At 45.0% G+C, this 12897-nt stretch overlaps 1 protein-coding gene across 2 annotated transcripts in view; it reads left to right on the forward strand.

The window, feature by feature from the left end:
* The window catches only part of pip5kl1 (phosphatidylinositol-4-phosphate 5-kinase-like 1), a 71310-nt gene that overhangs the window by 35579 nt on the left and 22834 nt on the right, over window positions 1–12897 (forward strand). For both annotated transcript variants that reach the window (XM_051938258.1, XM_051938257.1), the window contains one exon: window positions 2395–2604. In XM_051938258.1, coding sequence (XP_051794218.1) covers window positions 2395–2604 — 210 coding nt within the window. The remainder of the gene's footprint in view (window positions 1–2394; window positions 2605–12897) is intronic.

Here is a 12897-nt window from a genome sequence, read left to right on the forward strand (position 1 = left end):
TTTCAGCTCTGTGAGTCATCCTGGTTTCTCATTTTGGAAAATCAAGTCTGTCAGTTTAACTGTGAGAGACTATCATTACAAAATCCTGGTGTACATTTCCATTCCTGAATCTGATTATGAGATGGGGTTGTTTTTATTACAGGATAGTCTTCAGTATACTGATGGGACCTACCGGAGAATCTTCAGATGTTTTCAACAGCATCGGGATTTACTGATAGTTGTTGATGCATCCACTGGCACAAATTTTAAAAAATGTAATAGTTAACATGGCATGCTTCATTTACAGTGTTTGATATGTGTCTGGGGCAAGGTTGTAACAGTTATGAATTTTTCATTAGTTATTATTTTTATTTCGTTTTGACTTCACGTCTCCAATTTCAGTTTAGTTTTAATTAGTGTTTTATCCATTGTTTGCTGGTTTCGTTTAATTTTTATTTCTTACATACTGCTTAGTTTCAGTTTAGTTTTAGTTTAGTATTAGTAAGCTGACTCGGGCGAAGGCAGGGGGACACCCTGGACAGGTCGCCAGTCTGTCACAGGGCCACATATACAGACAAACAATCACACTCACATTCACACATATGGGCAATTTAGAGTTATCAATTAACCTCAGCATATTTTTGGACTGTGGGAGGAAGCCGGAGTACCCGGAGAAAACCCACGCATGCACAGGGAGAACATGCAAACTCCATGCAGAAAGATCCCAGGCCCACCCCGGGATTTGAACTGGGGATTTTCTTGCTGCAAGGTGAAAGTGCTAACCACTATGGCACTGTACAGCCCCACCATCAAACAGCATTGCAAAAGGTTGTGATCACACAGGAGGCTTTTGTTTCCCTGTCAAATGCAAAGTGAAGCAGCGAGCGTCGCTGGAGAAGAACAGCGAGAAATGCTCAAAAGTGCAAGGAGCGTTGCATCATGCTTGTTGCTATGGAGCTGCCCAATAGCATTGCTGGGTAACTTACAAAATGACTTAATGTTGTGATGTGGTTGCAGATGCTGCAAAGGAAGATGACATAGGGAGCACAGGCAGCAGGCTCAGCTTTGACTCAGCATCAGCTCTGGTTTATAAGAAATAATTACCAAAAATTATGATTAAAACAAAGTATAAAAGTAGCATGAATATCACTAGTTAAAGAGGAACGGAATTAAATTTGACATGTTAACTTGGACTTTCTGGTGTGTTTAAATGTCACATATACAGTTTGTAAAATCTTGACATCAAATTAAGACTTAATTAATCTTATAATTGTTTAAATCATAATGAGAACTTAAACAATTTAAGACAAAAATCCAGTATAGTCACTTTTTCAGGTTCTCAATTAGTTGCTTTACTTGGTCTGGTATTTCTTCAATCTGATTAAGTATTGTGCAGTTCAGGATTTTGTTTGGACAAAAAGATGTCACTCTGGACTCCATTCATGACAAAATAATTAGGTCGTCATGAAAACATTCCATAGATTGATCTTTCAATTCAATTGACAGCCAGAATACTAAAAAACAGTAATTTAAGGCATAAAATATGTCGTTTGACATTTTTAAAAAGGCTCAGCAATTTCCCACACCAGCTGCCCACTGTAGTTTTTGAGATAATGCATTTGCAGAAACTATTTCCAGCTGCTAGTTGGTCCACATTTGATGCTCTCATGAGTTGTTCAGGCGAGTCAAAATAAACAGTGTGTGTTCATGGTTATAAAAGGACACATGACCCAGTGCAGCAGTGTGATTCATTGATTTGTTTTAAATTGTTTTTGACATCAATGGAGCTCTGTGGTCCAGAGGAAGGATTCTCTGTCAGGCTTTGATACAGTCATGTTAGTGGAAGCTTTCAGTGCTGGTTTTTTTGTTAAGAATGAAAAATATTTAGCATATTACCTTAATGAGCTGAGTAGAATTCTTGTTCATACAGCATTTTTCAGCAAACAAAGCAACTTCCATGTGAGAGGGTTTTGAGTGAAGAGTGTTTGCATTTTACATTTGTCCCAATGTTGTCCATTTGTGTCTTTCTGTTTCTGTCTAATATACTTGTTAATATAGCATTGTTTTGCATTTTCTGTTTGTTTCTCCATTTACTGTAGTAAATACAGAGATGGCTGCACGTCTAAAATGTGTTTTATTGACGAGATGTGGTAGTCGGAGCATGAGCATTATGCCATTAACCAGAGTACAGCCCATGAAGCTTTTATCCCTTTGTGTTGGTCTCCATAGTTACCCTGTTAAAGACTCAACTGACAGTCAGCTGTCTTTTGTGTTTGTCACTGGCCTCTCTGGCCTCCACTCACTCTTTGATTTCTTTTTGCCAGAGCTTTGTAAACCTCCTCTGCGTTGACAGTGTAGCATCAGGTGACTGCAGCAGTCACATGTTTGGGATCTGTCTGTCTTTCTGTATCCCAGATGGAGATGTCAGTGACTGCAGGTGGCCCGGGGATGTCTGCTCACCACCAGCGCTCAGTAAAGAGGAGGAGGTGGGGAGGCCTGAGGCAGCAGTGGAAACTTCTGGGCTTGTTTGAGATCGATCAGGAGCATGAATTCTACAGCCTGACCTGTATGATGAAGGAGGGCTTGGCTGCAGCCATCCAAAGCACCATTGACAACGCACCAACAGTGAGTGGGCTTCAGCAGAGGCAACATTTCAGTCACCTTCATCTGTGCACGTACACAACATTTACAAAACCGTTCAAAAGTTTGGGTTCACTCAGACAGTTTCATGTTTTCCTTGAAAACTCGCTCTTATTTTTGTGCTAACATAATTGCACAATAGTTTTCTAGTCATAAATTAACCTTTCAACACCATTAGCTAATACAATGTAGCATTAGAATACAGGAGTGATGGTTGCTGAAAATGGGCCTCTGTACCCCTATGTAGATGCTTCATTAAAAATCAGCCATTTCCTGCTAGAATAGTCATTTACCACATAAAAAATGTTTAGACTGTATTCCTGATTCATTCATCTTCATTGAAAACAATGCTTTTCTTTCAAAAATAAGTACATTTCTAAATTACCTCAAACTTTGGAACGGTAGTGTAACAACCTACTCTGTATTCTTATGGATGTATTTGAGTTTAAAAGCATATAGGCTGTAAGGTGTGGTTCATTAATATTAGGGAGGCTCTCCATAGGCGTTGTTACAACACATAACAGTGTAACTGCCCAAGAGCTGATGCGATGACATGTGTTAACTGTCACGCCCCCTCCTGTGCCAGCGCTCCAGCTCGTCTGATTAGGAACAGCTGGGGAGAAGCACAGCTGAGCGCAATGACCAATCAGCTCGGTATAAAGCCTGGCGCTTCCCTCATTTCCCTGCTGCATCATTGCCACATGCCTCCTGCATCATGTCCATGCCTGATACATGCTGCACCCCGCCGCGAGCACACTGGTCTCTGGATTAATGGATCACCTCGTCTGCCACCCCCGCTACATGCTGCATCCCGTCATGCGCACTCCGTTGTCTGGACTCTGTTCTCTGTGAATTACCTTGCCGGCTCCGTCCTCCCTCTTCACCTCGGAATCCCTCGCCCACTCTGCACCCCTCCTCCGTCTACTCCCAGTCTGCCTGCTGCTCGGTCCTCACTACGTCTCCGCCGCCATCTTCCTCAGCTCTGCTCTCCACCTGGTCTACCGATTCCCCTCCCGGACACATTGTGAGTTTCTCCTCTCCCTGTTAATTTAGCGTAGCCTTCATCACAGCCCTAGGCCGTCACCTTTAGTTTAGTTTAGTTCTGCCCCCCTTCCTGATTTTATCCCCTGTTCCTCCCTTATGGAGTGATTTTAAGTTAATATTCAAATTATTGTTTAATTCACCCTGCCTGTCTGTTTCGCCTGCTGCTTGGGTTCACACCGACCTCACATGACAGAATGATGCAGCCACCCCAGAACCCAGCAGGCACCCCGACCAGCACCCTGAGCTCTCCCCTGGAGATTTTTTTCTCCAGCGTGGAAAACAGCATCTATTTTAATACCGTTAGCGACTTATGGTGGAAATGGAAGGAAGACCCAAAAAATATTACTGTCACCTTGGGTCGCAGAGTAGCAGCCCAGCGACCCTGGTTAATTGGCCACCTGCCGGTTGAAATTAAGCAGTTTTTGGAGACTCCTCTACCATACCTGACCGTCCCTAGCTCTATATTTCACCATCCCTGTTCTGTGACCACCAGTCCGCCTGCCTCTGGGCGAGCCGGCCCTTCGGGCGCTAGCATACCACCCAGCTGCCAACCAGATATTGGTTCCCCGCTAGCCACAGCACCACCTGCAGAGGAGCCTGGTTGCCGAAGGTGAAACGCCAGGAGGCGCCGTGGCTCTCCGGTTCCAGGTCTGGAGGGGCCCTGCGCCTCCTCAACTCCTGAGCAGGGCGAGACCACTGCTGCCCCCGTGTTAGGAGGACCTAGTGTCGTCCCCTCACTTCCTGAGGCACTGAGAGCAGCCTCTGCAGTCACAGAGAGGCTGGCGGCCGCTTTATCCCGGCTTGGGGAGTCCGAGGCCGTCTCACCTGCCCATGAGGCGCATAACGCCGCCATCTCGGGTTTGGAGGGGCTCAAGGCTGCCTATGCAACCCACGGGGAGTCTATAGCCACCTTTGTAGATCTCAGGGCGTTCACTTCATTCCTGGAGGCTCTAAACAATTCTTCTGCTGTCCTGGAGGGGCTCGACACCGCCTCACCCCCACGAGCTGAGGAGAGGCCCCGTGCCGCCTCACTCCCACCGGCTGAGGAGAGGCCCCGTGCCGCCTCACTCCCACCGGTTCCTGTGGGGCCCATTGCCCCGTCTTTGGTTCTTGTGGGGCCCATCGCCCCGTCTTCTGTCCCTGTGGGGCCCATCGCCCCGTCTTCTGTCCCTGTGGGGCCCATCGCCCCGTCTCCGGCCCTTGCGGGCCCTTGCGGGCCCTGCAGCCTTGAAGAGGCGTAAAGCCTCCCCGGGGCCCTCTGAGAGGCGTAAGCCCCCCCCCCGGCACCCTCCGAAAGGCGTAAAGTCTCCCCGGCGCCCTTAAAGGAGCTAAAAGCTCCCACTGCTGCCTTAAAGGAGCAAGAGGCTCCCCCTGTCCCCCTGCAGTGTCTAAGGAGCAAAAAGCTTCCCCTGCAGTGTCTAAGGAGCAAAAAGCTTCCCCTGCAGCGTCTAAGGAGCCAAAGGCTCCCAATCTCGGCCTTAAAGGAGCTAGAAGCTCCCACCTCGGCCTTAAAGGAGCAAGAGGCTCCGCCTGTCACCCTGCAGTGTCTAAGGAGCAAAAAGCTTCCCCTGCAGCGTCTAAGGAGCAAAAAGCTTTCCCCGAGACCTGGAGGGAGCTAAAAGCTCCATCTGCAGTCTTAAGAAGGCGTTCCCCCTCCTCTGCAGCCTTAAGGAGGCCTCCTCTACTGTCTTAAGGTGGCGTCCCCTCTGCAGCCTTAAGGAGGCGACCCGCCTCCTCTGCAGGCTTAAAAGGTTTCCCGCCTCATCTGCAGCCTTAAGGAGGCGTCCCGCCTTCCCTGCAGGCTTAAAGAGGTTTCCCGCCTCCTCCGTGTCCTTGTTGAGGTGTCCCGCCTCCTCCGAGTCTTTGTCAAGGTGTCCCGCCTCCCCCGAGTCCTTGCCGAGGCGTCCCGCCTCCCCTGCAGCTTTGAGGCAAACTGCCTCCCCCGCACCCTTGAAGAGGCGTAGCCCCTCCTCGGCAGCCTTGAGGAGGCGTAGCGTCTCCTCCCAAGCCCTGAAGAGGCATAACGCCTCCCCTGAGACCTTGAAGAGGCGTAGCAACTCCTCGGCAGCCTTAAGGGGGCATAGCTCCTTTTCGGCAGCCTTGAGGGGGCATAGCTCCTCCTCGGCCGCCTTGAGGGGGCATAGCACCTCCTCCCAATGCCTGAAGAGACTCAGTTCCACCCCAACACCAAGTGGTCCCCCTGCTGTGGCCACTCTAACACCCTGTGGTTCCCCTGCAGCAGTAGTCTCCCCTGTCCTGTCCCCAGTCCCAAATCCAGTCCCGCGCCCCGAACGGTCCCCAGCCCTCGGTTTATTTCAGTCCTCAGTTTTTTGTTTTGTTCAGTCCCCAGTCTCTTCCCCCGAAGAATCCCCAGTTCCAGTCCCGTCCCCCAAGGGGTTCTTCGTCCCTTATCCAGTTCTGCCTCCTGCCCTGTCCCCTGAGGGGTCCCCAATCCCAAGTCCAGTTCTGTCTCCGCCGCCATCTCCCTCAGCTCTGCTCTCCACCTGGTCTACCGATTCCCCTCCCGGACACATTGTGAGTTTCCCCTCTCCCTGTTAATTTAGCGTAGCCTTCATCGCGGCCCAAGGCCGTCACCTTTAGTTTAGTTTAGTTTAGTTCTGCCCCCCTTCCTGATTTTATCCCCTGTTCCTCCCTTATGGATTTTATGTTAATATTCAAATTATTGTTTAATTCACCCTGCCAGTCTGTTTCGCCTGCTGCTTGGGTTCACACCACCCTCACATGACATTAACTTGCAACTGATGTGTGACTTCATAGAATACAATAGCAGTGGGTGTTTTGACATGAGCCCCTATGGGTCTGGGGGCCCCAGAGCAGCTATTGGGTTTGGACATTGTTCAGAGATAGTAAGTAAGGTGAAAGGGACAGGTAGACACTGGTGTTGTTAATCTGGCTTCTTGTCAGCAGCTGAAGTAGCAGCAGAACTGCACACCTCATATAGATGATTAACACCTTAATATACCACATGCTCCTTCCCCTTTGATTTTCCCTTACATAGCATTAGGATTTTTAAAATTATCTCATCCCTCACTGTGTGACAGTATCAGTGTCACGGCTCCTCCCTCTCCTGCTCGGCTCTCAGCAAGATTAGAGACAGCTGTGGTGGAGCGCAGCTGGCCGTAATCAGTAATCAGCCACAGCATAAAGCTCCGACGCTGGATCATTGCCTGCGATCTCTTGCCAAAGTCACACCCATCTGCTCGAGCTCTGCTCTCCACAGACCCCCGGAATCCCTCGACTGCTTCACCGCCCCCCTCAACGCTGGAATCCCTTGTCTGCTTCATCTCCCCCTTTGACCCCGGAACCTTTCCTCTGTTTCACCTTCACCTCTGCTCTGGATTACCCCTGCCTTCTCTGGTTCACTCAACCCCGTTCCCCCGGCTACATCGCCACCACCGGCTTCATCAGTTCAGCCTCTGCTTCGCCTCCCGATTCTCCCCCCGGACACTGTGAGTTATTCTTCCCCGTTAGTTTCAGTTTAGTTCCCACCTCGGCCGTCAGGTCCGCCCTCAGTTCTGTTTAATTTCTCGTTGCCTTCCACATGGGGTGTTTTGAGTTCTGTTATCTGAATACACATTAAAGTCCCATTTAATTCCACCTGCCTGTCTGTTCGCCTGCTGCATGGGTTCTCCTGCCTAGTTCCTTAACAATCAGCTTGTTCCAAACCTTTGTTAAATCTCCAGTATGTGATGATTACACTGAAAGGAACACTGCAACAACAGCTTTTCATAGAATGCAACCATTTTATTCTCTGATAACTGTTTTACATTTTTGCACCTTTCTTGTGTGTTTTTGAGAATGAACCATCACGTATTTTTGTAGAAATGTCCCAGACCTCTTTAGAACTACTTTAAATACATTTCACCATTCAATCTGACACATTTGGCATATTTGGAAACTTTGGACTCTTCGCTGGAATTTTGAATCGTATTTTTTTCTTTTGTTTTGTGGGTTTGAACAAAGTTCGGAAGAACAATTTTTCACAATGTGTCACAATACAGAGACATGATGCAGAAGTTATTGCATCATGTGGCTTTCACTCTTCAAAGATATCAGTAACATTCAATAAACATCCATAAATCTGCTTTGACAAAGACAATAGAAAATAATGCTTCTTAAACCTGTAGAAATTATAAGACAGAGCCTGAGAATCGCCTGATTTTTAAACATTCTGTGGTACAAAAAGAGTCCAGCAACAGTTTGTACCTCCATGGGTGCAAGCTGCACCGCAGTTGCTCATGGCTGTTTTGGCATTCTTTTATTGGTGCAGATTTGCCAAAAATCCAGTATAGGCATTAAACTTGGTACATGTAGTGACAACGGTAACAGCCGATAACAAGAAAGACATTTAGAGAGTGCAGTACTCTGCAAGGCTGCTCAGTCGTTGCATGATTTCCAACGAATAAGTTCCGACAAGTCCGCAACTTAGTTATAGTTACAGTGACGGCGTCCTCGTATCTCACAATGATAAAGAAATCTTTAACAAATTCATGGATCCAGACTATAAGGTGCATCACTACCAAAATGTAATCATTTGGTCATTGTGTCATCTCTGACCTTCAGACAAAGAGACGGACAGACAGACAAACAGACAGACGGGCAGACCGACAGACAGACAAACACACACTAATCGTCACATAACTCCACTGAGGCTCCGCTTCCTTGGTGGAGTTATAAGCTGTTCTTCAACACAGGAGCTTCTGGGCCTTTTTAGGGCAGCTGGAACCTTTGTGTGTGTGTTCTGACCACTGGAACTGCCCTTGTAGAACTTCTTTCAGGGTCATTTTTGGGGAGAAAAAAGTACCTACTCCAAGGAAGGTATATTGGAATTCAGAGAGGATACCAAGCTTAATTTTTCTGCTCTCTATGCCTCTCTATGTGTGGCCTTAACATCGCTATGAACTGCGGAAAATTCACCATATTGGCTCACTAACCTCTATTCTACCTTTGTTCTGTTTTCTACATGATTTTGAAACAAGAGTTTCATCCAGTATCTACTGTTTGTGGTTGTTTTAGTGGTCCCTCTCAACCCGCCCGGCCAGCAGGCTGATGGGTCCCCCCTATATATATAGAGCCGGGTTCTGCTCGAGGTTTCTTCCCTGTTAAAAGGGTGTTTTCCTTGCCACTGTCGCCTTTGGGCTTGCTCTGGGGGTCAGGCATATGGGTTCTGTAAAGCGTCTTGAGACGATTTGACTGTAATTGACGCTATATAAATAAAATTGAATTGAATTGAATTGAATTGAATTGAATCCTGGTTGAAACTGTTGGATCTTAAACTGCAATGGAAACAGAAAGGCTGGAAGGGCAGATTATGAGGCTGTTTCCGTAAATATTTGCACCACCTCACACAGAGCTCTTATAGTGAAAATCTGCCAAATGAATATGGCGAGATTATGGTTTTTGCTTACACTACCATTCAAAAGTTTGGGATCACTTAGAAATGTCCTCATTTTTGAAAGAAAAGCAGTTTTTTCAATGAAGATGACATTAAATGAATCAGAAATACAGACTAGACATTGTTAATGTGGTAAAGAGTTTCTCATAGGACCAGTTCTAGCTGGAAACAGCTGATTTTTAATGAAATATCTACATCGAGATACAGAGGAACATTTCCAGCAACCATCACTCTTGTGCTCTGATGCTACATTGTGTTAGCTAATGGTGTTGAAAGGCTAATTGATGATGAGAAAACCCTTGTGCAATTATGTTAGCACATTAATAAAAATGTGAGTTTTCATGGGAAACATGTAATTGGCTGGGTGACCCCAAACTTTTGAACCGTTGTGTACCTTCCCCAAATTGCAAGAAGGTGAATATGCCCAAGTGAAGGTTGGTTTTTTTATGTTGCATTAGTACGGCTCAGGGTGACACCCTCCTCTGTCCTTTGATAGGTATTTGTCCTGTGTTCAAAATTTGTGGACAGAAAACCAGAAAAAGACCTTTCTCATCTCAAGTGTCCATTTTGTCTCTCTGGTTGTGTTAGACCAGTTTGACAATGTTGCATAATAGTAAGTAGCATCATTGAGATAAAGTGCCTTCTTTGTCAGGTGTATATCCTCACTGGATGATCGAAAAACTGACAGGCAGTCATTTCCATCTTATTTTTTTGTAAACAGTTTCTACCAGTAAATGTGCTGCATCATGCTCAATGATAGGAGAGTTTACCAAGCATAGTCATCTTTATCTCCTCTGTGGTGCCATCCAGCACTCACGCATGCATATTCAATATGCACAGATATCTTTAGTTTGTGTTGTGAATGTTGTCAAAAACAAATTATTGTCATGATATTAAATATTGCGCGACAGCTGACATTTGAATTAAATGTCATGCTCTTTACTCAGGTGTCGAGTTGCAATACTAGAACTTTTTTTTTCGTTTTCAGAGCACCAACAAGTTGAGACACATTATAAAGAACAATCACGTATTGTTTCTACATCACTAGCTAAAATGTGTCAGATACAGTCATCAAATAGCAAAAGTCACTCTACAGTGGAGAATACAAGCTGAGGTGAATGGTGGCACAGAGCCTGCTGCTAACAACCTACAAATTACTGCACAGAGTTCAACAGGGCTCACAAGCTTACAACTGGTAGCTTCATAATCAGTTATATTGCAAGACACAATAAATACAAATATAGAAAGAAATTGCTCATAAAACTATGAAAATCTTAACTTGATGAACAATTTTTAACCCCTTAGTAATGATAGTAGTACTATCAAGTATCTACTAGTTGGCAGTATAGCCTTAAGTGTGTTATGAGTTGTTAACAGATGAACAAGAATGCATTGTTTTGAGCTGAGATTACGATGTTATCTGTTAAATAAAATAGCTTGCAGCTCATAGAAGTTGGCAGCACAAATGTTCATGCATTACGTCTTGAATAACAGAAGGCAGAACATTACATGGTACCAGGTCGCAGGTCGAGAAAGAAAAGAATCTGAAGCAGGATGGAGGCCATAAAGCCACCAACTCCACTGAAAATGACGGGTAATGTGGACGCTAACTGGCAGACCTTCAAGCAACAATTCCAGCTCTACCTAGCTGCCATAGGAGTGGATAGTCAAGCGGAAACAAGAAAAATAGCCCTTTTGCTAACCATCGCCGGAGCAGAGGCTATTGAAGTTTTCAACACGTTTGTATATGGTGCACCCGAGGATAAAGACAAGTTTGAGAAGGTCCTACAGAAATTTGACAAACACTGTCTTGCTAAGAAAAATGAAGCGTATGACAGATACGTGTTTCGTTCAAGGCTCCAACAGCCTGGTGAGTCATTTGATAATTTTCTCACCGATCTCAAAATAAAAGCTCAGTTCTGTAACTTTGGTGATCTCAAAAACCCAATGATAAGGGATCAGATTGTATTTGTGACTAATGAAAAGAACCTTAGAGAAAAGCTGTTGAGAGAAGCGGATCTCACATTGGAAAGTGCCAAGCTAATGAGATAGCAAAGCAACACGCGCTTACATTTAAAGCAGCACCATGTGAAGAAGAAAACGAGTCCGTGAAAGCAGTGGCAATGAAAGGAAAACCACGGTTCAGGTTCAAGCAAAAAGACAAAAGCGGAGACAATGATCAAACACAGTTGCAAAAAGTGTGGTGAAATGCACATGCCAAAACAATGCCCTGCATTTGGGAGAACATGTGCAAAGTGTAAAAAACAAAATCACTATGGGTCATTCCAGGTGAAATGACCAGATATTCCTTGGGGGTGTTGCTGCGCCATTTGCCCATTTGACACCCATTTGCAATGCATACATGTAATTATAACATACACATACAAATTACATGTACTAACTTGAATTCAGGGAGCTCTGTAGTAGTTCATGGTTGATTAATTTAAAAATACAACAATAATGTTGAATTTTACAGTATCAGTGCAGTGGGATTAAACATGTTAAATTTAATTGTACAATGTCATGTTACAAGCAAAAGAACCTATACCTAAGTTATAACTTGGGTATACCTAAGTTATACCATTACACTTTTTGGAAGGCAGTCACCTTTAACAACTAACATTTCAAAAAGAACAAAACATACATAATACTACCATTGAAATGACTACTAACACTTGTATCCCAATTTAAAGTAGTGAAAAGCAAAAAACGATTTTGACATTACCCATGCCATTTCGAGTAAGAATATCTCAGTAACTACAAATATAACCATGCTGCTTTTTTGTACAGTGATAGAAGACAGATGGAACTGTCTTGTAGAAAAATTTGGGGTCTCTGGTACCTGTCCCACACTGAGATTTTTGCCCCCCAAAATAGCCAATTTAAAATCTTGTCCAACTTTGGGAGCTCATATTTTCCAAACTGAGGTACCTAGAAAGCTCCAGTTTGCTAGGTTATCACACAAGTTTGTGTAGAATGGAACCCAGGGGTGTTATAACACTTCTGTGCAGTATTTCTAGTACTTTTAAGGTCCCAAACTCCACTCGTGAGTAGGTGTCTCTTAATTTTTTAGCATTTTTAGCAAGCCCCCATGGCCTGCAGAGTGTAGGGAAACACCTGGGGATGTTTGTGGGGCACTAGCTACATGCAGAGGCCTTGTTTACCAACTCACAGCTCTCTGGTATGTCTAGAGGCTGAGAAATAACCACTTAAAGATGCAAAAAACGCTGACGAGGCTTTTTACAGCCCAAATTCTGAAAATTTCAGACCCCCATAACTCAGAAACTATTTGAGCTACAGGCCTACAATTTTGCATAGAAAGTACTTTTGTGACTATCTAATGGCATACAAATTTAGGCCTAATTTGAAGATGGTGCGGCAACCACCATCTGGTGAAACCACATGGAATGACCCCTATGCAAAAATATGCCACACTAGGAAAAAAGTGCACACTGTGCAGGAAGGCATAGGTGACAGTGATGATTTAAGTGAGACATTTTTCATCAAAATGGTGTCTGGTGAGGAAAACTATAAGCAGCCCCAAAACACAAGAGACACAGAACAAGTTATAAGGACAGTAAAAGAAGACAAATGGACGGCACCTTTGATAGTTCCGACAACAATAACCTTGAAAATTGACACCGGAGCCTTAAGAACTGTGGGAAACAAAGTTCCTGGCACATTTGTGTCTGCTGGACCTGAAAGTCACCATCCTGGGTGCAGCCCCCGCTGCAGATGCAGATGGTGCTGAAGAAGACGCCAGGAAAAATGAAGAGGCGTACGCAGTTCTTATTCAGCTGTTTGATGGCAAAAGTTTA

This window comes from Acanthochromis polyacanthus, chromosome 18 (assembly GCF_021347895.1).
Source record: "Acanthochromis polyacanthus isolate Apoly-LR-REF ecotype Palm Island chromosome 18, KAUST_Apoly_ChrSc, whole genome shotgun sequence".
Classification (NCBI taxonomy): domain Eukaryota; kingdom Metazoa; phylum Chordata; class Actinopteri; family Pomacentridae; genus Acanthochromis; species Acanthochromis polyacanthus.